Source organism: Bos indicus x Bos taurus, chromosome 29, assembly GCF_003369695.1.
Source record: "Bos indicus x Bos taurus breed Angus x Brahman F1 hybrid chromosome 29, Bos_hybrid_MaternalHap_v2.0, whole genome shotgun sequence".
Lineage (NCBI taxonomy): Eukaryota > Metazoa > Chordata > Mammalia > Artiodactyla > Bovidae > Bos > Bos indicus x Bos taurus.
The window spans coordinates 4110874-4136484 of record NC_040104.1 but is presented as its reverse complement, the minus strand read 5'-3'; the positions used below and the strand labels follow the sequence as shown (position 1 = coordinate 4136484).

Genomic DNA, 25611 nt, shown 5'->3' with positions numbered 1-25611 from the left:
GAGAACTGGAGGGACCCAATCAGATGTTGATGGAGTTTGGGACGCCCCAGACTAGGTATGGTGAGCTATAGGGAAACCGTTATCATTGCTCCCACTCCTGCCTGTCTCCTTCCAGCAGAAAGCTCGAGACAACCCTAGAAAATTATGCCCGTATTTCAGGGACCATGACTTTCTCAAGACTCACATACCTGGGTAAAGGTAGCACTTCTTTATCCAGTTCTCAACCTGCCCTCTAGCCTGCAGAGAAAGAAAGTAAGCATGTTGGCGGGGAGCCACGTCCCCCAGGGCCATCATCTGTCAACAGGGCAGCAATCATAGCAGTCTCTTAGATCCAGCTTTGTCTAAACTCACGCCTCACCACTAGAGACTTGGGGCTTTCCCCTGACCCTCAGTCTCCCCTCCTGTAAAATGGGGAGCGTAACCACCAGCCTAGCAGAGTCACTGAGAGAATTCAGTGTGCTGATGGGTAGAAGAAAAGCTATGACTAACCTAGAGAGCATATTAAAAAGCAGAAACATTTCTTTGCCAACAGAGATCCATCTAGTCAAAGCTATGGTTTTTCGGAGAAGGCAATGGCAACCCACTCCAGTACTCTTGCCTGGAAAATCCCATGAATGGAGGAGCCTGGTGGGCTGCAGTCTATAAGGTTGCATAAAGTCGGACACGACTGAACGACTTCACTTTCACTTTTCACTCGAATGCATTGGAGAAGGAAATGGCAACCCACTCCAGTGTTCTTGCCTGGAGAATCCCAGGGATGGCAGAGCTTGGTGGGCCGCCATCTATGGGGTCGCACAAAGTCAGACACGACTGAAGTGACGCAGCAGCAGCAGCAGCAGCATGTATGGATGTGAGAGTTGGACCATAAAGAAGTTGAGTGCCGAAGAATTGATGCTCTTGAACTGTGGTGTTGGAGAAGACTCTTGAGAGTCCCTTGGACTGCAAGGAGATCAGACCAGTCAATCCCAAAAGAAATTAGTCCTGAATATTCATTGGAAGGACTGATGCTGAAGCTGAAACTCCAATACTTTGGCCACCTGATGCAAAGAACTGACTCATTGGAAAAGACCCTGATGCTGGGCAAGATGGAAGGCGGGAGGAAAAGGGGATGACAGAGGACGAGATGGTTGGATGGCATCATGGACTCAATGGAGGACATGAGTTTGAGTAAACTCTGGGAGTTGGGGATGGACAGGAAAGTCTGGTGTGCTGCAGTCCATGGGGTCGCAAAGAGTCAGACACGGCTGAGCAACTAAAATGAACTGATGAGTAGAAAGCACACAACTCATAGCAAAATATTTTATGTCCTAAGTTAATACATGTGAGCAACCCATGGAGATGTCCCTTTAACTCAGGAATTCCCAAATGCTAGAGCATTGCCTGGAGGTCTGGTTAACACCTAGACTGCTGGGCCCTTTTCCTGGGAAACAGGTCACATTTTGAAAACCACTGGTTTAAATCAAGGCCCCGAAGACAAAAGTGTGAAATTGAGCCCTTTTTTAAGATGACTTGAGCCTAAGGAGAAGAGGACAACAGAGGCTGAGATGGTTGGATGGCATCACCAACTCGATGGACATGAGTTTGAGCAAGCTCTGGGAGCTGGTGATGGACAGGGAAGCCTGGCATGCTGCAATTCATGGGGTTGCAAAGAGTCAGACACGACTGAGTGACTGAACTGAATTGACTGAGCCTAAGATTGGTTCTGGAGCCAGATGGTTGGATTTGAATGGGAGCTCCAACCCTTGGACGCTGTGAAGCTGTGTGACCTTGGGCAGGTAGCCTCCCTTCTCTGAGCCTTGACTCTTCACCCGTCATGTGGAGAGAATTAGAACCCAGCTCAGAGCTGAGATGCAGATCAAAGTGATGTGAGCAGGTGCCCAACACGTGCGTCTCTTCTTCCTCTCCCCCCCACTGTTATCGCCACCACCATCATCACTATCATCTTACACAGATAAACACCTTCTCAGCAGGGCGAGGAGCTCACTCTCTCCCATCCAGCCAGCAACAGTAGGTCCCGGATGCACACCTTACCCAGGACCAGATTCACTGCCAGCTCCCTGCCTTGCATGGTCCTCGTGCCTGGGGAAGGACCCTCTGCCCTCTAAGTCCTGGGCAGGCACGTCGGGGCGGAGGGCGTGGTCCCGTCCTCTCAGGTGGAGTCAGTCCTGAACTGATGGCCAACTGCTCCCGGACCGCCTGACCCAGGGTGCGACCCAGCAGGGACGGAGGCACCAGAAGCCCCTGGGGTCCTCAGTCAGCTGGATCCACCTTGGGCTTGTCGCTGAGGTCACTGCCACCTGCTGGTGGGCAGTGGTACTACAGTCAGGGGTGCCCTTGGCCACCGCTCGGGATGACCCAGCCCCCACCCGGTCCTCCTATTGCGCCCAGAGCATGGGAGGCCCCATCAGTCCCACCCTCACAGAAAGACGTGCAGCCCTGGCTGTGGTGATCAAACGTATCAATTTACTGATTCACCCACTGTAAGGTGTATGATTCGATGGGTCTGTATCGATGGGTTGTGCGCCATCACCGCATCAGTGTCAAAACGTTCTCGTCACCCCAAAGAAGACCCACACCCATTGCCAGTCTCCCTCCAGCCCCTGGCAACCGTCCGCCTGCTTTGCGTCTCCACCGACTTGCAGATTCTGAGCATTTCATATAAACGGGATCCTAAGTGTCTGGGCTTTTGTGTCTGGCTTCCTTCTCTTAGAGTAATGTCTTCAGGATTCATTCACATTGTATTAATAGCATTTATCCAAACATCATTCCGTTTCATGGCCAAATACTATTTCATCGTATGGCTATAGAGCATTTTCTTTCTCCGCATCAGCTGATAGACATTTGGGTTAATTCCATTCTTTGACTATTGTGTGCGCAGGATTTTGTGTGAACCTGTGCTTTCGATTTCTTTGGGCACCTACCTAGGAGTCGAGTTGCTGGGTCACAGGTGACTCTAACATTGTAGAGAATGCCCAGATGGTTCTCCATAGTAGATGTACCACTGTGACCACTCCTTGGTGTCCTGCCTGTCCTTGGGGATCCTGAGGGTTAGTAGTACAAGCCCTGGGGCCCAAGAGACCTCAAGGAAAATGCTTAATCTCTCTGAGCAACTTTCTCATCTGCAAAAGCGATGAGAGGATGTAGCTGACACTGTCGGGGTTCCAACATGCAGACCCCAGGGCTTCCTATCACAAGCTCCTGGGTTTCTTTGTCTGAGGGGAGTGGGCCAGAAGTTCAGCGAGTGACTGTCACTTTGCTGGCGGATAAATAGGTCACATGCCGTACCCCTTGGGTGGGTGATGGGTGGGGGACCAGCAGTGAGTATACTTTAGATACTCACTTACTTAAAGATTTTTCTTTTAAAGCATGGGCTTTGCAGCTGGAAGCACATTTAAAAAAATATTTATTTACTTATTTGACTGTGTCGGGTCTTAGTTGCAGCATGTGGGTCTTTTATCAAGGAACACAGACTCTCTAGTTGAGCTCAGTAGTTGCAGCACACAGGGTTAGTCGCTCTGCAGCATGTGGGATCTTAGTTCTCCGACCAGGGATTGAACCTGAGTCTCCTGCATTGCAAGGCAGATTTTTAACCGCTGGACCACCAGGAAAGTCTCTCAATTACTTACAGATTAAGTCTGATTATGTGAATGAAAATCACAAGGTGCTATGGGGGAAAATATCCCCAATTTTGGATACAATGGTCACAGAAAGTCTCTCTGAGGAGGCAACACCCTGAGAAATGAACATCAAGAAGCAGCCAGTGAGGCAAAGGGTCAAGAGAAGAATATTCCCAGGTGGCAGCATGTGCAAGGGTCCTGTGGCAGGAAAGAGCCTGGTATGGATGCAGCAGAGGGGCTGGAGTTAGGGATGGGAGAGACAGCAGAGGAGGTGGGAGACAGGGAGGAGCTAGAAGAGCATCCTGGTGAAGAGATGACCCTTTTCCAAAAACCATTAATGCCTGTTGCATACTTGGACGTTCAGTCTGCTCTCCTGAGACAAGAATTTGAGTTTGCATGGGAAGAGTTTGTGGAGGCAGGAAGGTCATTCTTTAATGTCTTGTAAAGAAAAAGGAACCCAGTCCTAAGAGTCAAACAGGTGGGGCAGGTTTCTCCCCTTCACGTATTCTGCCGGTATCCTCCAGGGGCTCCAGGGGTGGCCCCAACCTCCTGGGAGAACTGGGAGGTCTGCCTCACTTGGTCGAGGCAGGCTGGCCTGGCAAGGGGTTCTCTGCGGAGGAGGCAACAGGCTCTAGAGCCCACTACCTGGGCAGGAGCCCCAAGTCCAGTCTGGCCAGCTCTGCCATCTTGCCTGTGTCCCATATCCACTGAGAGTCGTTTCCTCGCTGAGCGGTGGAGACCGAACCCCTGCCTCCCAGGGTTGTTTGCAGACGACCTGAGACGTCAGACAGTGTGAGTTTGGAGAACTCGTGCGTTGCCTGGAATGGCCTGACCTTGAGTCCGTGCTCCGCGAGGGGGAGATTTTAACCATTCTCGCCGTGACGATCTCCGCCTCGGGCCACAGTCGGGTGGTGACAGCACAGGTGACCTCAGAACCCCTGCCACCTGCGTGCCAGGCGCCAGCCTCCGTTCCTGAGCTGCGCTGCATCTTCACGACAGCCCTGTGACGTGGTATCATTGTCGGCCCCATTCCACAGAGGAGGAAGCTGTGCTTAGAGAGGACGGAGAGCCATACCCAGCCCCAGAGCCCTTCGGTGGAGCATCAGTCAAGGTACCTGGCTGGGGGGGCCTCGATGGAGACTCAGGTTGGCCCAACCCCAAGGCCTGTGGTCCTAAACAGCCCTTACCATGAAGCCAGTCCCTCCTGGACACCATATCGCTCCTCCATGCTCCCAGCCCTTCAGTCTTCACCTCGCCATGTCCCAGGGTGGCTCCAAAGGGAGAGAAGGAAACTGGCAAGTTCTGATTCTCACAGAATCATCTAGATGCTGGCTCTTGACAAAGGGGTCCAGACTGATGGTGCCCCGTGGTCCTAACTGGAGCTGCTCCACGTTCTCTGAATTTCTCTAGGCCACTGCTCCTAACCACTCCTTTAGACTGGTGCCTCTCTCTCCCATGAGGCTGGAAGCTACTGATGGACAAGCATAAGCTGTTTTATCTGTGTAAAGGGCCTGACATTTGGCTGGTGTAAACTCAGTGGATAGATGGTAATTGAGTGGATAGATGGATGGATGGATACTTGGGTGGATGGAGAGATGAGTGGATGAATAAGTAGTGGATGGATGGATGATGGATGAATAGGTAGATAAATGGATGCATGGATGGATGGATGGGTGGATAGAAAGATGAATGGATGATAGGTAGATAAATGGATGCATGCATGTTTGGATGGATAGAGAGACGAATGGATGAATAAGCAGATAACTGGATGGATGGATAAATGGATAGATGGACAGATTGATGGATGGAAAGATGAGTGGCTGATAGGCAGATAAATGGATGGATGGGTGGGTTTTTGGGTGGATGGAGAGATGGATCAGTAGGTGAATGGATGAATAGCCTGCCCAATGCACAGAGTTTCCCAGGAATACCCACATCGCTATCAGTACTGTGTGTTGCCCCATGACACTCTCCTTTCACTCCTCACCACTGAGCCCATTAGAGGAGAGCACCGCATAGCAAGTCCCTGGGGAGGCTCACCCCGTCCTTGGTGGGCCTCCCAGATCTTACCCGTTCGTGGCTGTGCAGCTCTTTTCATAGACCGGCCACTGTCTGTGTCTCCTCAGTGGATTGGGAGGGTTGCTGTGGGAGCCCATTTGACAGATGGGAAAATCGAGGCTGGGAAGGGGAGGCAGAGCTGATCCTGGGCTCTTACCGCCTGTCACGAGACCACAGATGTGGCCGAGGTCATATTTGAACCGGTGGATGTGAATCCAGCACCTGTCCTGTCTCTCTCCCAACCCAGAAGCCCGTCTCCCAACCCCCATTCCGAGGGATGGACGCACCACCCACCAAGACGGCTCAGGCGCAAGTGTGGTTGCCTGGACGTTCCAGCGACTGCAGCCAAGGGGATTGTGGGTCAGCTTCAGGGCTGTATCTGACTCTGCCGTGGAAGGCGGCCCAGGCAGGGTTGCCCTCCAATGGCTGGGCGCTAATTATAAACACACTTTTTCACCTTTGAGAGTCCTTCAACCCCCTTTGAACCTGCTGTGGGGTTCGAAAACCCATTGCCAGCAGATGAAACTTGGTCACCCAGAGCCTGCCCTGCCTTGTCCATCGGAGGCAGAGTGGGACCACAGGGCCAGGGCTCAGGGGCCAGCAATGAGTCCTCAGTCTGCTGGCTTCATGAAGGCAGGGAGTGGACTGGGCTAAGCAAAGTCGCTCACAGCCCCAAGGCTGGCCAGCTGACTCTCCCTTATTTGAGCTCTGGGCAGGCAGGTATGACCAGCCGGCCAGATCCTAAAGATTCTCTATTCCCCCAATCTTCTCAGCACGGTTTATTGAACATCTCTGATGCTCTTCTCAACTACCTACTTTTGATGGGGAGGACAGTAAGACCAGTGCCACAGGTCCCGCAGTCAGGGCGCTCTATAGCTACTTTTAATGTTCTTTTATCATTTTATCCACTTTTTTCAGCTAAGACAGCAAAAGAAATGATTTATTGTACACGTGTTACATTCAGCCACAGCTGTGAACAGAACGAGTCCAGAACGTCACAGGTCCAGGGCAAAGGGCCAAAAGGGGCCGTGTTGATACGAGCAAGGTCGGTCTCTCAAAGGTGGGTGAAGCGGTAAGATGGCCATAAATGTTCTAGATCCACTGAGATAAGTTTAGACAGGAGGCACGCTGTCCAACAATTTGTTCCAGGGTCTCCAGTCTCTGATTTCTCTTCTTTCTGCTCCATGAGGGAACACGCTGGCTTGGACCTCTGCCTCACCTTTTTTTTTAAGTTGTTTTTTTTTTTTTTTTTTAATGTGGGGACCATTTTTAAAGTCTTTATTGAATTTGTTACAATACTGCTCCTAGTTAATGTTTCGATTTTTTGGCCGCAAGGCAGGTGGGATTTTAGCTCTCCAACCAGCGACGGAATTCCTGCGTTGGACGGCGAAGTCTTAGCCGCCGGGATGCGAGGGGGGTCCGCCCTCACCTTTCTTATTTTGTGCTTCAGCCTGTGGTTCTCTTCTCTCCACCTCACTCTCACGGTGGGGACGTTTCTCAGAAGGTGCCACTAAGGCCGGGAGCCCGTGGATCCGCTTTCAGGCGCATAATTTTGCAGCGGCGCATTCACAAGTGAGTGTCTCCTAATCACTGTCTGTTTTCAGCACTTTTTCCTCGTCCAAAATCGAGACTCCATCCTCACGAGCCGCTGACTGCCCCTGGCCCTCCCCTTGCCCCGGCCCCCGCCACCCTACCTCCTGTCTCTACGGATTTAACCGCACGTGCACGATGTAGGTGGCCTCAGGCAGGATTCGTCCCTCTGTGTCCGGCTTCATTCACTGAGCGTCTTGTCCTCCAGGCTCATCCACACCATAGCCCGAGTCAATGTCCACCTTCTTCAAGGCTGAGTAATATTCCATCATACAGTTGGACAACATTTCACTTATCCATTCATCCATCAATGGACACGTGGGCTCTTTCTACCTTTTGATGGCTGTGCTTAACCTCGCGAGCAGTGGGGTGTGGTGAATATCCATCGGAGCCCTGCCTTCGCTCTGTTTGGGGCTGTACCCAGGGATGGGGCTACTGGACCAAGTTTCAATTCTATTCCTCACTTTTTAAAACATTTTTAATTTGTATTCATTTATTTTGGCTGCTCTGGGTCTTGGTCGCTGCATGTGGGATCTAGTTCCCTGATCAGGGATTGAACCCAGGCCCCCTTGCATTGGGAGCTCAGAGTCTTAGCCACTGGACCAGCGGGGATGTCCCCTCTGTGCCTCCCTTTTCAAGGAACCGTCACCCTGTCTTCCACGGTGTCTGCCATGATTCAGGTTCCTGCTCCTGCAGGTGACTGGCCCAAAGCCCCAGATCCCCCTGATGGCACAGACCTGCCCCATGCCCTCCAATCTCTTCCCCCGCCCCCCAACTCCTGCCCTGCCCTCCTTGGCTGGGCAGGTAGGGGAGGCTGTTCCTAGAGCCTCCGGGACTCCCCATCCCAGCTCAGGTGGCATGAACTCTCGGAGCTCAGGGACCTAGTCTCCAGCCTCTGCCGCTGCAGGTTGAAGCAGGATGGTCCCCAGTGCTAGCTTCACTGGGCTCCATTCTCATCCTGGTTTCCTTCTCAGGGGCTCCTGCCCATTCCCATGGCCTCCTGCATGCAGCCTACAGCCCCTCGCCCAGGAGGGCTCTCTGGGGACTTGACATCTCACGAAGGAGGGAAGACAGCATCGACACAGGACCTGAAGCGGGGTTCAGAGGGCTGGGGGCCTCCTGAGGGTGAGGAGGTGGAAGGAGGAATAAGGCTTTTGGTGGGGTGTGGACGGGGATGTCCCCAGGCATGTCCCCAGGAGTGCCAGCCCAGAGCGTTGCTCAGGGCTGACCCGTGCCAGCTTCCGCATCCTGCAAACAGGCCGATGGGACAGAGAGAAGCCAGGGTGGCCAGTGGCTCTGAGGTGGGTGGGCCGTGATCCCTGGGCAGGAGGAAGAAATGCCTGCCCCAGGAGGATCCCCCGGCCTCCCAGGGGCCGGGTCAGGGGAGGCCAAGGGGAGCAGTGGCAGAATCACCTTCCCCATGCACCCGACTTGGACCCTGGAGCCCTGGCACCTGAAAGCCCCTCGCCCTGCAGGGACCTCACCCGGCTGGCACTCAGCCTCCCTCCAGGTGCGGGGTGCCATGTGCAAGGCACACCTTGGCATCCTCGCCTGAGGGGTAGGCGGGGCTGCAGCACTAGCCACACAGGTGAGCCCCTCCCCGCAGCGCGCTCTCGAGCCCAAGGCCATCTTCCCAAAGTCCCGGGGACACAGCGGTTCTTAGTGACGTGGGGCCAAGGGCTAGATTCCACTACATGACTTTGTTGCTGTCGTTCAGCTGCTCAGTCGTGTCTGACTCTTTGCAGCCCGTGGACTATAGCACTAGTCTCTGGCTTCCCCTGCTTCTGCTCCACGGAGGAGCAAGTTTCACTTGGACAGCCTTCCCTGTCCTTCACCATCGCCCGGAATTTGCTCAAACTCATGTTCATTGAATCAATGATGCCATCCAATCATCTCATCCTCTGTTGCCCCCTTCTCCTGCTACCTTAACCTTTCCCAGCATCAGGGTCTTTTCTGATGAGTTGATTCTTTGCATCAGGTGGCCAAAGTATTGGAGCTTCAGCTTTAGCATCAGTCCTTCCAATGAACATTCAAGGTTGATTTCCTTTAGGACTGACTGGTTTGATCTCCTTGCAGTCCAAGGGACTCCTAAAAATCTTCTCCAGCACCACAGATCAAAAGCATCAGCTCTTTGGTGCTCAGCTTTCTTTATGGTCCAACTCTCACATTCATACATGACTATTGGAAAAACCATATCTTTGACTAGATGGACCTTTGTCAACAAAGTAATGTCTCTGCTTTTTAATATGCTGTCTAGGTTTGTCGTGGCTTTTCTTCCAAGGAGCAAGCATCTTTTAATTTCATTTACTTACTTACTTAGTTCAGTCGCCCAGTCGCATCCGACTCTTTGCGACCCCATGGACTGCAGCACGCCAGGCTGCATTTACTGAAGTGTTTTTAAATGGACGTGAAATGCTTGTTCCCTTTGGGGTCCATTTGCATTGCTTAAAAACCAAAAAGCTGGTTTGGAGGCAGTGTCTGCGGTTCAAAGCAGAAAGGGGTGGGAACGCTCGTGCAGGCCCCACTTTGGAAATCCCCTGCAGCCCCTTCCTGGGCTCCCCAAGGTGCCCCCACGGCCCATGTTAGATGAGCCTGGTGTTGGCAGCCTGGTGGGCCCTGCAGATTGACGTCCTCAGAACCCTCCCTGGAGCCCACGCTTTCAGCCTGTGGACTTCCTGCGCTCCCCTCTCATTCAACAGAAACAAGGCCCCTCTCCCTTTGGGGACCACCTGAGCGGCAGCACAGCCGGGCCCCTTGCTCCCTGTACAAGCTTGCTCGGGCAGCTATGACAAAGTTCCACACACCTAACGGCCATAACGACAGAGACGTGTGGTCTCCCAGTTCTGGGGGCCGGACGCCCAAGGTGTGGGCAGGCAGGCCATGTGGTGGTGTGGTCCAGTCTCTCCCCTAACTCCTGGTGCCGTGCAGTGATGTCTGCTGTACAGAAGTGTCACCCCAGTCTCTGCCCTCATCCTCACCCGGCACCGACCTTGTGCCCAGGTCTGCCCTTGTCATCCCCCTTCTTACAAGGGCCCGGTCACCCTGGGGCAGAGAGTGCCCAGCTGCAGACGGCCTCACCCTAACTTGATCACATCTGCAATGAGATGTGGCCAAGTTCTGAGGCCCCAGGTGGGCACGGGGCAGGACTTCAACATGTGAACTTTGGGAGAAGTGAGTCAACCCACCACGCCCTCCTGTCCCACACCCAAAACGAAGCAGTTTGGCCTGCAGGGGGGTCCAGACTGACCCAAGCGTGTGTGCACGCGTGCTGAGTCATTTCAGTCCAACTCTTGGTGACCCTACAAACAGTAGCCCTCCAGGCTCCTCTGTCCATGGGATTTCTCCAGGCAAGAATACTGGAGTGGGTAGCCATTCCCTTCCCCAGGGGATCTTCCCGACCCAGGGATTGAACCCGGGTCTCCTGCATCGCAGGAAGATTCTTTACTGTCTGAGCCACCAGGGAAGGCTGCAACAAACCACGTCACCTCTCTGAGCCTCAGTTTCTCAGGCAAACGTAGGCACGCTCAAAGCCTTGGTGGCAGGTTAGGGGGATGAAGGAGCTCTGGAATGGCTCTAGGTGGCCCGCAGCCCAGGTGCTCAGAATAGTCCACGGAGAAGCACACAGCTGCAAGGTGGAGGGAGTCTGGGGAATATCTACACAACGTAAATCTCTTCCTTTCTCTCTCTCCACATGTGTGCACACCTATGCACAACCAGGAACACACAACCACACGCATATGTAGATTCACTCATGCACGCACGCACGTGCACACACACACACACACACACAGAGGCACACGCCCACGCGTGCTGCGTGCTAACCTCTTTCAGTCGCGTCCGACTCTGTGCGACCCGATAGATTCTAGCCCACCAGGTTCCTCTCTCCAGGGATTTCCCCAGGCAAGAACACTGCAGTGGGTCGCCATGCCCTCCCCCAGAGGGTCTTCCTGGCCCAGGGATTGAATCTGCGTCTACTGCAGATTCTTTACCGCTGGGCCACCTGGGAAGCCCACATCCCCCCCACACATGCAGACACTCGGGGAAATTCACATACACACACACATACACACACACACACAGAGGCGTTAGTCTCTTCTTTCCATCCAAACAAAACATCTAGTGGTTAAAAAAAATAGTAACTTTCAAAACCAGGGAATTGAAATGTGTCTTTAGCCCAGTTTCTCAGATACAATCATACATCTTAAGACATCAGTTTGGCACAGATTCCACCATCATCACAAGCAGATTCTTTCAAGTAAAACCTTCAAGTGTGTCTGCAGGCTGCATCCTCATCTATTAAATAACAACGTAGAGCAAAATACTTTTAACGTTTTGATCACCCCCCGCCCCCACCCCATTGTCCCACAGCGCCTCCAACAGCGGGGACCCCTTGCTCCAGCTGATCCTCCCCCTGTGGGCAAGGGCGCTCCCAGCCGTAGCAAACGCACAAGCGTCCCGTTACAGCAGTCCCCTCCAAGCCAGGACGGGGGCTCCTTGCTGCGTTGACGTGCTGGTTGTTTGAGATAAACAGGAAGGGTTGGGGGTGTATTCCGTTGGCCTGGGCGGAGCAGCCGGCTGCCAGGTGGGAAGAGCGAGAGCACGGAAGTCAGGGGTGGAGCCCTGCACGCCCCGGGTCGGCTTGGACGGCGGGGACTCCAGGCCTCTGTCGTCTGGTCTGCACCCCGGTCCTGGCAGCCCGAGCTCGGAGCCGGCCGCGGGGCGGGGACGCTCACGGCCTCCGCTCCCTCCCCGGGGCGGGAGCTAAGCTCGGCCTCCCCGGTCCCGGTCCCGAGGCCTCCTCTGCTGCCGCCGCCGCCGCTGCCGCATGGAAGCGGCCCTGCCGGGGGGAGGAGGCCTGGCCTGGCCGCCACGCAGCCCGGCCGTGCCCAGGAGCAGCCGCACCATCTCGTGGTCCTTGCGGTCCAGCACGCGGGGCAGGAAGAGAGAGGACTTCTGCGTGCGGCGTGTCTTGAAGCCCCGGCGGGGCCGGCCCTTGCCGTTCACGGACACGTACCACAGTCTCTCGGCGCTAGGCTGGCGCCGAGCCCCGCGCCCGCTGGGCGCTGTGCGGTACAGCCGGGAGGCGTAGGTGTTGTAGCCCAGCTCGTGGATGCGCTCCACGAACTCGCACTCGGCGTTGTAGCTCTCCTGCGGGGCGGGCGGGGGCCGGGGTCAGCGCACAGAGCCCCCCGAGGACGCAGGCGGGGAGGGGAGCCCTGGGCCGGGGTCTGGGTGGGGTGGGGTGGGGACCGCCCCGTCTCGCAGGCAGGCGTCTGGACGGACAAACGCAGAATGGAAGGAGCTTTTGCCAGCGCCCCCCGCGGGCTGCTGTGGGGTGTCTTCAGTTAGGGGGCTGGGCAAGGGGCAGGTATGTCTTATGCCAGCGTAGGCTCTAGTCCCAGCTGTAGGTGGACAGACACGCCAAGCCCCCCTCAGCACTGTTTCCGGCCCCCCCCCCCCCCGCACTGTGCCAAGGGGCACAGGGACAGCTGGCCAGGAGGACTGGCCTCTTCTCTGGGAACTGACCATGAGGTGGGAGACCCTCAGGGCCCCTCTCCATCAGCAGAGGGGGGAAGGGTGCAGGTGGCCCAGTGGACCGCAGCCCCATTCTCCGGGGTCACAGGCTGTTCGGGGCCAGACCTACAGACTGGGAAGCTTATGATCCCCGAGGACCTCAGGAAGCAAGATGGGAAGCGCCAGCCATCTCTCTCTGGTGACTCAGGAGCCCCGAGGCAAGGCTGGAGAGCATCGGGGGGAGAGCCTCCCCCCATAACCGCAGCCCCTCCTCTGTGCTCTGCCGCCCCTCAGTGGATGCTCGGCTCTTTGGGTCTGCATACGGATGCCACTGCCTGAGATTTTACACATGGGGAAACTGAGGTCCAGAGGGGTGCCAGACCCCAAATCACAGAGGGATCTGATGCCCCTGAGGCCTGTGCCCACCCCCTGCGTGTTGTGGGGCCCTCTGGGGTGGGTGGGTGGGAGGCCTCAGGACAGACCTGCCCCACCCGCATGCCGCACGCTGCTTCAGCATCTTACACCTGCCGCCCCACCCCGGCCCACATTGAGTGTCTGTGAAAACCTCGGCAGCTGAACCAGCTCTCCTCCCAGGCCCCTCTGTCCTGGAGAAGGTACCTCCTCCCGGGCTGAGGCCCGTCCTGCAGGAAGCCTGGTGGGTTTGCTCTTTGCTGGGACACTTGGGGGCGGGGGCCATTGAAGGGACACAGAGCTGTGACAGGGGCTCAGGCCCTATAGGAGGGCTTCTTGGGGGCGGAACATTGTTTGCACCTTGAGGGGGCTCCTGGGTGGGGGGATGCTATGGGTAAAGGGCCAAGACGAGCTAGAAAAAGGCATCACAGACGCACCAGGACGGCAGGTCCCAGTGCCTGTCCCACCCCCGCGGTCCCATCCCAGACTCTGCTCCCCAGGGGCCCTCCCCAGAGCCACCCCAACCCCGGGGTCCACCTGCTCAGACTGTACTCCTTGCCATCACCCTCGTCCTCAGGGAGGCTGCTCCTCCTTCTCAGCTTTGCCAGCTCCTGGCGCTGCTCCAGGAAAATCAGCCAGGGCAGGGCAGAGGCGGGGACCAGGCAGAGGTGCACAGGGAAGGCAGGCACCCTCCCAGTGGGGTGACAATTGAAGGGGAGGGCATGTTCCCGTGGGGCAGGAGGGGGCAGGAGGGGGCAGGGGCACTCCGGGCAGTAGAGTCAGGGAAAGCATGGGGTCGGGGCTGGGAACAGCAGGGCTTGTTCTAGAGAAGCCAAGGGGTCCGGAGCCTGAGTGGGGATGGGAGCTGTGAACTGACGGTGGGAGGAGGAGGCAGAAGGTGGTCTGGGTTGCTCCACTGTGAGCTGAGCTAAGGAATCTGGGTGATAATCTGGGGGCGATGGGGCATTCCTGGAGGCCATTAGGTGAGTGGATTTGCAGTTTAGGGAGATGACTGATCAATACCTAGCACAGAGTGTGACATATGGTAAGTGCCCAGGACACTGAGGAATGAATGCCAGGTGGATGGAAGGAAAGAAAGGTGGATGGATGTGTGTTGATGGGTGGATGTGTGAATAGATGGATGGACAGACGGATAGATGGATGGAAGGAGACAGGAGGGAGGGAAGGGGGCTGTGGACTGGAGGAAGGAGACCTGGAGGCCAGTAGCTGGGTCCCGAGACTGCTGTGACGGTCCAGCTGGGAGAGGACGAGGGCCTGAGATATAAGGGCATGGGGCAGGGTGGAGGGAGGCCAAAGCTGAAGACAGGGATTCAGGAAGTGTGTTCGAGGACTTGGAGGCAGACTGAGTGTGCGGCTGAGAAAGAAGCAGGTGTCCACCAGGACTCCCGGCTGACCTTGGGTTTAAGTGAGTGGCTGGCGGGGTAACAACCACGGAAGGGGAGTCGGGGGAGCTTCTGGATTCAGCTGGAGGTGTGCTGCCCTCTGCCAGGTGGTCTCTGAGCCATCAGGACATTTGGGGGGAACTATAACTCTGAAGGGAGGTCAGGACTGGGATTGGGGGCTATCGGAAGCAAGGGCCGCTGACCCAGAGTAGATGAGCTAGCCTGCAGGGCGAGAAGCAAGGTGATGGCAAAGACCAGGGACTCAGATAGTCAAGAGGCAGGGCAGTCGGAGCAGCACTCATGGGCAAATTGGGGCACCCAAGACGGGGACAAGGGGTGGCAGGAGTGGCCCCTGGGCTGCCTCACCTTCCAGCTTATCTGCAACATAGTGAGGCCTCCCATGCCAGGCGCTCTGCCAAGTCCCACCCCACCCAGCTAGACCACCGGGCTACCTGCGTGGGACCAGGAACCTCTCCTCTTCCGTCCCCGAAGCCAGCGCTGCCAGCTCTCAGAGACAGAAGCCATAGGGAGACTCTAGCCTACTGGGCACGCATAATTCTGCCCCCCAGGGTCCTGGCCTGGGTCTCCCATGGAAGAGATGGCAGCAGCCAGATGCTTCCTCTCCTGATTCCAGCTCTACCTGCCTCCCTGTGTGAACAAAGGCCGCCCCTGGTCAGTAAGACCTGCATAAGCACTGCACGCCAGTTAGGCCTCCCCTCACCATCAGAGATGGGAGGGACTGTGGGTGGTCCCAGCCCATTTCAGGAACAGAAAGTCAGTTTTGCTCACTCCGCACCAAGAGGGAGGGCTGGAGGGGTCTGGAAAGCCACCGTCCACCTCAAGAAAAAGTCAGACCAGACCCTGGGCTAAGGGCATGTGTTTATAAACCACACTTGGTGTTTACAGACTAGAGGAGGCTGGGCACCCGAGGGTCCCTCTTCCCAGACCTAGACTCCCCCAGGTCACAGAAAGCAAATGGGTATCTTCCTACTTCTGCATTTCCTTTAGCCAAACCGTGAAAAATCTGTGATGGAAAAAGCTGCTTAAAGGAGGATTTCCCTGAATTTCTTGACGGTGCTTTGCCTGACTTCCGACAGGCGGGGAAATGTCTCTGTTTCCCCTGCAAATGCAATCGAATGGAGGAAATGGTCCTTGCCTGTGTCGTCTAGGTGACGGGGGAGGGGGGGCGGGGGGGGGGAAGCCTCTCACCGCCCAGGGAGCATCAGCGGAATTGCATGTAATGACTAGTTGGAGGTAGGAAACTTCCTAGGACATGTATTTCACTCCATGTATGCCCCGCCCCTGGGGGACGGACACCGCCAACGCCCACAGTCACAGGACCCCTTGTTGTATAGAGACCCAGATGGTACAAAGACTGGGCTCCAAACCTATGTGCCTGGGACGTGGGCCCCATCGCCCTCTTGGTTCCCTCCTACCGACTCACAGCTCTTGCCTTTCCGCCCTGTTCCTCACTCTGCTCTCAGGAATGCTCTGTCTGGGTGAGCCCACAGAAGACCTTTTGCCTCCTGGACACCCTTGCTTCATCCCCAGGCTCGCCAGGGTCTGTTTATCTTGGTAGAAACTTGGGGCACAACCTCTCCTCTCCTCCCAGTTACCTTGAAGGTGACCACAGAATGCCTGGGGAAGCGTTTTCTCACCCTACAGCACTGGAGAACATAGGATATCTCTACCCCGTCAGCTGGCAGCCGCCTCTAAGCAGAATCGGGCGGAAGAGCGCCGGGTGGGGAGCCATGGGACCTGGGGTGCTGGTCCCTGCATGTCCCCGGACAGAGCGTTACGCTGCCCGTGTCCCTGTGTGTCCTCTGATGTAACGTCCAAGGGAGCCAGCTGCTCCGTTTGTGCCCTGCGCCCAACACGAGCCCCTGGACTCACCGAAGCATAGAGCCGACCCCTCTTGTTCATGGCCAGGTAGCGCCCGGAGAAGAGCCCCTTGATGGCCACAACGCCCACCTCCACCGCCGTTATCTCCAGGATGCCTGTGAGGAGTCGGACAGCCTGTCACTCCCTCCACCTCCCACAGAGCCTGGCAGGGAGGGCTGAACACCCCATTTCCCTGCGCCAGCTCTGGGGGGATGGGGGTGCTGAGGGCAACCCACACTGAAAGGGGGCGACTTTGGAAGTTTGGGGGAGGGAGAAACCCCTGGGTGGAGGTGCAGAACGGGGAACACCAGGGAAGGTGTCTGCAAGGAGAGGAACGCAAACCTGGGAGGGAAGGAAACCAGTACTTCCCCACGCTGGACGTGAGCTCCCTGGAGCCTCCCCAGCACTCAGTGAGCTAGTTTCATGATGGGCTGGCCAGACGCGCCAGCTGAGACTGGGGCTGAGGGACTTGCCCAAGATGGCACACAGGTGTCTGAACCAGGATTCAAATCTCTTGAACGTGGCAGTGTCTGGGCTCACTGGAGTGCCTCTGGGGGCCTGGGAGGGGGAGCTGGGCCCTTGGCAAGGTCGGTTGATAATGGGATCCACCAGTGTATTGAGGGTGCCACCCAAACCTGCTGGCAGTGGGCGTGGGTGGGAGATAATTGTGTTGAGCCTGTAGGGTGTTGGCAGGGAGCTCACAAAGGGCAGCCGCCTGTGTTCACCCACTCCCCACCCAAGGGAAGACAGTTTAAATCTCCCCTAATGCCTTCCGTTAGGACCGAGGGCACTTTTTTTCTCCCTGGGGAGCCTGCAACAAATCCCCACGTGGGGCCACGGTGCCCCTGGGGTAACAGCCGGTGCCCTCTCCAGGGGGCGCCTGTCCGGTCCAGCGTCTTGCCTCCGGCACATGTCAGCGATCACAGGGCCAGGCCGCCGGCCGCCAGAGGCTTGCCCGGAGCGTGCGGGGGCCCGGGAGGCACAGGATGCCGGCCTCTGGGCTCTCTGGGGCGCAGGCTGGGCGGATTCCCCCCGCCCCGCTCCGTCGCCCCGTCGCGCCGGCCTGAAGACCATAGTACCCGCGTCTGGATATGGGACCAGGGCGGCTCTGGGCCGCCCGCCTTGGATGCCTCAAGAATTTGGATGCTCTGCGACTCCCGGGAGTGGTAGGGGAGACTGCATTTGGACAGAACCGAAGAATCGCTACCAGGCGGGCTCAGGGGCTTTCGCAGTCCCGTCCCGCGCGCAGTGGACGCCCTGGTAACATTTGGCTTCCACCGCGCGGCTCCGGAGGCGTCTTCCGAAGACGCCCTCGCCGCGGCTTTCCTGGAGGAAGCAGAGTTGTCCGGCCGCCTCTGGAATACACCGCGCCTTTTCCTGAGCCCGGGGCAGGGGGAGGAGCAGATCACGGGGCGCAGCGGGGGACCCCGATTCTCTGGCCACACACCCCTCCCACTGAGCTCCTGCCCGGCCCCGAGCTCGGGTCTCCAGCTCCTCACTGAGCGGAGCTGCGTCGAATCCCCACGGCCCTGCGCTCCTCCTCGAGAAAGGACTCCGCACGAGCCCGGGTCCCCGTGGCCAGAGGAGCCAAACCTTGGGACCTTGCGGGACTCCGGCTCGAGCGCAGTCCGGGCGCGGATTCCGGCTGCGGGGCGGGGTGACAGTGTGTCCGCGCCCGCAGCACCAGGTTGACGCCCCTGCGTGCTCCTAAGCCGCATCCTGTGGCCCCCCACCGGCGACCCAGGAGCTCATCCCGCCGGTCGCTCGGCGGCCGAGGGCAGAGGCGGGAGGGCTGGGGACTCCGGTCTGGGGACACGATTCTCTATCCTTGCGGTCGCCTCCCAGGATCCCCGGGAGTCCCGCTCTGTCCGGCGAGCTTCTTCCGCGGGCCGGGGCGGCCACCTGGGTGGCCGCGAGCCGGGAGGGCGGAGGGGATGGCCGGGAGCCCCGAGGTCGGCAGGAGCAGAAGGGGTCGAAATAATAAAGAGGACGATAAACGCCTTGTCCAGGGCCTTTTCTCCGAAAAACTCAAAGGGCTCAGATTTGTCAGGACCACCGAACCCAACCGAGCGGGGAGTCCCCGGACGGCTTTCCTCACACCTCCTCGGACCAGAGGCGGCGGGGCGCCGGGGGCAGCCACCAGCCGCGGCCTCTTCGGACGTGACCCGCCCCCCCCCCACCCCAGATCCCCTCTTTTCAGCTCCCAGACGTTGGGGGAGCCCAGGGGACCCCGGCGGTTTCCCTCAGGCCGCAGCCTTGGTCCGCGTCCCCCGGCGGGCACCCTTGCCTGGCCAGCCCCCGCGTGGGCACCGCTCCTTCCGGGGGCGCCGGACACTCACTGTAGGCACTGTTCTCCAGGCTGCCGTTGACGCGGCCGCTCGGGTGCAGCTGGAGGTGGTACTTCGTGGCGCAGTAGAGCTTGCGGCGCCGGGGCGCCCCGCCGAGGTGCTCGTAGACGCCGCCGCGGCCGCCCGCATCCCGCCGCGGCCGCGCCACGGGGCCCGCGGCCGGCCAGCCGGGCTCCAGCAGGCTGAGCAGCAGCAGCCAGATCAGGTCCATCGTGGCATCGCGCCCGCCTCGCGGCGGCGGCTGCAGGCGAGCGCGGCGCCCATGGAAGGGACGGCGAGCCGAGCCGGGGCGAGGTGCTCGGAGCCCGCTCCCGCGCCTGGCGGTGCCGACTCCGGCTCCGCGGAGCGGGGGAGGGGAGGGGAGGGGAGGGGAGGGGAGCGGTGGGTGCGAGGGAGGGAGAGGGAGACAGAGAGAGAGAGAGATCCTTTAATTTTCACCCCGAAACGGGTGAGATTTCCGTTGCTGCGCAAAGAGCTGAAAGAAAAGACGGTTCGGCAACAAAAGGCCGATGCGGTCCCCAGGCAGAGGCGCGGGAGGCGCGCGAGGGGCGGGAGGCCGGGCGGGGTGGAGAGCCGGGGCAGGGCGCGGCGTCCGGGCCGGGTGCCCCCCGCGCTCGCTCGCCCCCCGCGTGCCGCCGTCGAGCCGTGGCTCTGCTCCGCCGCGCGCCCCGCGCCCGTGCGCCCTCCCGGTTCTGAAAGGTCCCTTCCCCGCCCCCTCCCCCGCCCCTTCCCCCAGACCAATTATGCCTCCGAAAATTATAGACCGAGGTCTCGAGGCGGCCGCCCCAGGCCCTGTCACCCCCTCCCGCCCCTCGTCAATCCCCTGGCACAATGGGAACGCCGCCGATGACTGATGTCCGCGAATACAACTCGCGGGGCAGTCGCACTGACAAACGCCCATTAAAGGCGGCGCATAATGAAGGGGGCCCGCGGAGCACCGCAGAGGGGCGGGCCCTGCGCGCGGGCGCGGGCGCGCGTGGGGGACCCCGAGGTTCTGACTGCGCCCAGGGCTGCCCACTGGAGCCAGGACGCTGCCCTCGGCGGCCCAAGGCTTGAAGGTGCTTTATCCCCTGGCGCATCCCAAGCACCGGCACATGGCGGGAAGGATGAGGTTTGCGTTTGGAACGTCCAGTGTCAGGAGCGCGCCAGGGAGGGGGCTGGGGCTGTAGGAGGGCGACAGTGTAGCTAGAGAAAGGGGCACAGAGACAGACAGCCCTGGAGAGCAAGAGAGACAGACAGCTCAGAGAACAGGAGAGGATAGGACAGAACAGAGAGACTGAGGACCAGAGATGGGGACCCAGAGAGCTCGGGACAGATGGCTTGAGCAAAGCATGGGGAGCCTGCTAGCCACCGAGAAGGGAGATGAGCGGAAACTGGCAAAGGTGGGTGGGCATCCCCGCCGGGGGGGTTGGGAACAGCCATGTAGAGGCCCCTGCGCCTCGAGGGGGCCCCTCCCCTCTGGATCCCAGTGAAGAGGGGCTGAGGATGGAGTGCTGGGAAGAGCCACATCCTCACCCCCTCTCTTGCTCCCCCACCCACCCACCCACTCTGTGCTCCTGCAGCCCCCTGCCCAGCAGCTGGTACTGACACCCAGGCTCAAGCAAGGGTACTTGACAGGCATGAGGGCTCCCTGTAGGGTCCAATAGTCTAGGCTCCAAGTTCAGGGGCTTGGGGATGAGCCCAGTGGGCTGGCATCCCCTGTCCCTTCTACCTGAATCGGGATTTGGAACCTTGGTCCTTCCTTGGGGGAAGGGGTGTCGGGGGGGCACCAGGGGCTCTCTTGAGCTGCAGGAGCTAGTGCATCCCATTGGGATACGTCTCAGTACCCTGACCTAACACAAGCAGGGCAGCGTGTTCTCAGTGGGCCCTCCCCAGCACCCGCAGTGCCTAAGTGGCCCTGGGCCAGCCCTGGGGCACCACTCAGTACCCCAGTCCCAGGAGAAGTGGCTTCTGGCTAGAGTCGGTCTAGTCAGACAGAGCCCCTGAACAGTTGAAAGAACAGGCCACCAATTGCTAGAGCCCCGTGATGATGGAGCCGGCTTTACAAGGGACAGAGGACCGTTGTCAGGCAGCCCCTGAAGATGGAGCCAAGGGCAGTGCACTGGGGCTTCACCCACGGAGCTGGCCTGGGGCTATTGGTCACCTGAACTTCCAGAGAGAACTCAGGAGAGACATAGCAAGGGTTGTAGGTGCCCTGCACCCACCCCCTCTGCCTGCACCCTAGAACTGGTTGGGGGGGGTCACTGCCGCAGAACAGGGGTCCAAGAGCGCTGAGGGTCAGGAGCTTCTGCCGGTTTTGTTCACTGTTGTGCCTGCAGCTTCTAGACTGTGCTGGGCACAGAGCAGCCCCTCAGAACCTACCCCATGGATGAATGAATAGCTCAGCTGCTTCCTAGTCCTGCGACCTTGGCCGTGCAGCATCATCCTCTGAGATGCTGGCTCCTCGTGTGCGTTCTTGTCGTTCAGTCACTAAGTCATGTCCAATTCTTTGCAAGCCCATGGACTGCTGCACACCAGGCTTCCCTGTTCTTCGCTGTCTCCTGGAGTTTGCTCAAACTCATGTCCATTGAGTCGGTGATGCCATCCAACCATTTCATCCTTTGTCACCTCTTTCTCCTCTTGCCCTCAATCTTTCCCAGCTTCAGGGGCTTTTCCTATGAGTCGGCTCTTTATATGGGGTGGCCAAAGTGTTGGAGCTTCAGCTTCAGCATCAGTCCTTTCAGTGAGTCTTCAGGGTTGATTTCCTTTAGGAAAATGCCTCAAATACAGTGAGAGAAACTCAATGAAAGTACCTTTGCAAAGGCCCCACCACCCTATCGGTGCAGAGGCCGACCCTATCACTAAGGGACCACAGTTCATTATGCAAACCCGGCGCTGTGAACAGTTAGGCCAGGACAGCAGACCCCCACGCCCCAGGTTCCTTCCAGCAAACCTGACTCCCCATGGGCATTCTTGTTAGGGGAACTCCTCTGAGGCAGCTAAGCTCCCTGGCCCCGGCAGTAACCTCTGGGCTGAAGTCAGAAGGAGTGTCTAAAAGCCAAAATTGCTGTCTTCCCCACACCAGGCTCTGGGGCAGCCCCTTCCTCTGCTGGTGTTTGGGGGCCTCGCCAACCCTCCTGCACCCCAGCCCACCGCCCACAGCCTCTCCTTCTCTGCCCCGACCTTTGCTTTCCTACCCACTGAGTCTCCTGGTCATCGAAGTCTCCCTGATCCCCGTCTTTCCTGTCCCCAAGGCTCCCGCAGACCTGGGCTTAGCTCTGAATGTTGCTGGGCTGCCAGGCCCTAGGATGCCAGGGCATAGCCAAGGAGGGGTGCCCGATTTCCTGCAAGCTTCCTGGCAGGCACAGAGGCGTGCTGGGCCAGGTCGGGGCACCCACAGAGCCCACCCCACGGCGGCCTCCCCCTCAATACGGAACCAGGTGGGGGTGTGTAATTCGCTAATAGCGAGCCTGTTAATTGCTACCAAATGGTCATTGCTGCCATTTGACTGATTGGTCTCCTCCAACCCCAGCCTGGACACTCCCAGGCCCGGCCCCAGCCAGCCTCCTACCACCAGTTCTGGGACTTCTGCTGTGACTGTCCTCACCCCCAGATCCCCTCCCAACCCTATCTGGTATCTGGGTGACCCCCCTGACCTCACTTAGGTCCAGGCCTCACACCTCCAGCCGCTTCCCCTGGAGAGGGAGCTGGAGAGGGCGGATGGAGAACAGTGTTCTGTGATGTGGTCCCAGCCTGCCCACCGGGGTGACTATCAGATGTGGTGCTGACCTCAGGCCCCAGACTCGCTCTAATTACCCCCTGTCCCCAAGAGCAGTGGGAGAGAAGCCTGGGCCACAGTGGGCCAGCTTGGAGCCAGGGTAGCCCTGCTCAGCCCCGCCTTAGAGATGAGAAATGGAGGCTCGGAGACCTGCAGAGACTGGCTGAAGTAAAAAACCTTCTCATCGTGGCAAAAGAAACCTCTAATCTTTAGCTGGGAGGCAAGGTGAGGGGTCTGGCACCTCCATCTGGCCCCTCGACCCCCGCAAGTAGGCTGAGGGTCCAGGGCTGAGCACAGGAGTCTTTATTCTCTGGCCCCAACTTTGCTTCCAGCAAAGTCAGAAGATAAGGAGCAACAGGGATAGTCCTTGAGGGCAGACTCTCCAAGCCCAGCCGGGGCCAGTTTTTGCCAATAGACACTGCCTGTGGGTAGACCAGTTGACTGCCTTCCCCTGCTGAGACCACCCACTCCTAAGGGCAGAATTTGGTCCCAGTGCCAGGTAAGAGCCCACTCACTGGGGGGCTCTCTCTCTCGAGGGTCTTCCTGGATGCACCCAGCTGGGGGCCCCCTTCTCTCCAAATATCCCAGGATCCCTGGGCTGCAGGGGTGGTGGGACCACTGGCACCCAAGGGGCCCTGAACATTGCCTGTGGGCAAGGAGAGTGAGGGCTGCTGGGCACAGAGAGGAGGGGGTCCCCACTCTCCTATAGGCCAGCAAAATCTTGGGGCGGGTCATCCCCATTGAGGGGTCCTAGGCCAGGCAGCTCACCAAGGAGGGGAAGGACAGACCCAGGAGGGTGACCCAAAGTCTGGGGGCTTCAGGAATACTGCTGGTGCTGCTGCTGCTGCTAAGTCGCTTCAGTCGTGTCCGACTCTGTGCGACCCCATGGACAGCAGCCCACCAGGCTCCCCCGTCCCTGGGATTCTCCAGGCAAGAACACTGGAGTGGGGTGCCATTTCCTTCTCCAATGCATGAAAGTGAAAAGTGAAAGTGAAGTCGCTCAGTCGTGTCCGACTCCCAGCGACCCTATGGACTGCAGCCCACCAGGCTCCTCCATCCATGGGATTTTCCAGGCAAGAGTACTGGAGTGGGGTGCCATTGCCTTCTCCGTTCAGGGATACTACTGCCATCCAAATCAAGTGTTTTAAATTATTCATTTATTTTAATTTTAAAGAGCTTCAGTGAGATGGAATCCACATATCCTAGAATTCACCCTTTTAAATTGTACGGTTCAGTAGTTTGTAATACACTGCTGTTGTGCAGTCATCACCACAGTTGATTTTAGAACCTCATCGTCTCAGAAGAAACCTCGAACCTTTAGCTGTCATTCACCTCTTCCTCCCTCCCCCACTCAGCCCCGAGCAACACAGATCTACTTCACCTTTCCAAGGATGTCCCTATCCTGGACATTTCACGTGCATGGAGTCATGCAGTATCTGTCTCCCTGTGTCTGCTTTCTTTCACTTGGGATAATGTTTTCGATGTTCAGCTATGTGGTAGCAAGTGTCAATGATTCATTCATTTTCAGGGCCGAGTAATAACCCCTTGTATGGGTGGACCACATTTTGTTCATCTCATCGTCTGTTGATGGACCCTCAGCTTGCTTCCTGGCTATTATGAAGCTCCAAACTGAGCCTGAGAGGAGGAGGAAGAGGAATTCTTTCAGGATTGTGAGGAGGGTAGGGGAGACACACCCCATGACCTGCCCCTACTCCTTCCCCCTCCAGACGGAGGGCAGCCTCCGGCCCCTGGACCCCCTCAGTGCCTGGTGAGGGGCTGCACACAGAGCAGCTGGAGCTACCAGGAGCCTCCAGAGATGGTGGCCTGGCCAGACCTCTGCGTGCCTCAGTCTCCCGCTCTGTGACAAGAAAGACCGTCCCTCCTCCTGCATGTGCTGGGTGTGAGGACTCAGTGAGGGAAAACCACATCGTACTGGCTGCAGGCCATCAACTCACCCACAGGGACCATGACCCCCATCAAGAGCTGGTGCTTCTGAAGCCCATCTTGAAAGATGAGTCAGTGTAAAGAGTAAGGATGATGACCACGCAGCTCAGGCCACCATCACAAAGTCCCGCAGCCTGGACGACCCAAACAGCAGACATTCCTTGTCTTCAGTCCTGCAGGCTGGACTCCCAGACCCAGCTGTGGGCGGGGCTGGTCCTCCTGGGGCCTCCCTCCTGGGCGTGCAGACGGCCGTCTCCTCCCCGTGTCCCACAGGGTCGTCCCTCTGAGTGTGTCTGTGTCCTGAGCTCCTCTTCTTATCAGGACCCCAGTCCTGTGGGATTAAAGTCCACTCTAGGGACCGAATTTTACCTTAATTACCTCTTTAAAGATCGTATCTCCAAATACACTCATGTTCTGAGCAATTAGGGGTTAACGGCTTGAACATATGAATTTAGGGAGATGCAATTCAGACTATGGTAAGTGCTGACAATGAGGTGTGCCCCTAGGCCTGACTGCATCAGGGGCTTGGGCTGAGATTCGCACACTCCTCTATCAGGGTCTGGCGGAGCCTGGTAAGAGCTACGGAAGCAAACCCACGCCCACATTACTTCTGTTCCCCACCCCATCCAGGCCTTTACACAGGCTGGTCCTTCCCCGACTGGGTACCCATTAGCCTTTTCCTTCTAGAAACTTCTGCTGTTCCTGCAAGCAGCTCCCAGCTCCGCAGGCACAGTGAGTCTCTCCTCTCCCCAAGTGCCATCCTGATTCCAAGGCCCCTCGGGGTCAATTTCCCACTGCTTCCCACGCAGACCTCGTGTCTTGGAGGGTGGGCAGGCTCTGTCTGTCTCTGTGCCCTGTGTCCTGCGGCCAGGATGATTGAGAGGTGACTGGGAGGTGCGGGACCCTGGGGGGTGGAGATGGGCATGAAGAGTGCTCTCAAGGCGCTGGCAGGGAGGAGTGCCCCGGCCCCCACCCCCAGGGACCGGCGCCCTCCTTGTCGGCACCTTCACCTCCCCTGGGACCCCTGGGCGCTGCTGCCTGACCTAAGTCTGCAGAGAGAAGCGACCGCGATCTGAGCCCTCACTGGG

General features: G+C 58.0%; 1 protein-coding gene across 1 annotated transcript; it reads right to left on the bottom strand.

The window, feature by feature from the left end:
- Nucleotides 1–12026: 12026 nt before the first annotated feature.
- Nucleotides 12027–19033, bottom strand: FGF3 (fibroblast growth factor 3). The gene is made up of 3 exons (XM_027531194.1): nt 18814–19033; nt 16487–16590; nt 12027–12413 (listed from the first exon to the last, which is right to left on the bottom strand). The coding sequence occupies exons 1-3, from the start codon at nt 19031–19033 to the stop codon at nt 12027–12029; spliced, it is 711 nt and encodes a 236-aa protein (XP_027386995.1).
- Between the last annotated feature and the right edge of the window lie 6578 nt (nt 19034–25611).

Bases quoted from the DNA above. Each gene is read 5' to 3' on its own strand.
- FGF3 (XM_027531194.1), bottom strand. From the start codon at position 19,033: ATGGACCTGATCTGGCTGCTGCTGCTCAGCCTGCTGGAGCCCGGCTGG. The intron at 16,591-18,813 runs GTGAGTGTCCGG...GACTCCTCACAG, and splicing joins CCTGGAGAACAGTGCCTACA to GCATCCTGGAGATAACGGCG. The intron at 12,414-16,486 runs GTGAGTCCAGGG...CCCGCCCCGCAG, and splicing joins GGGGTCGGCTCTATGCTTCG to GAGAGCTACAACGCCGAGTG.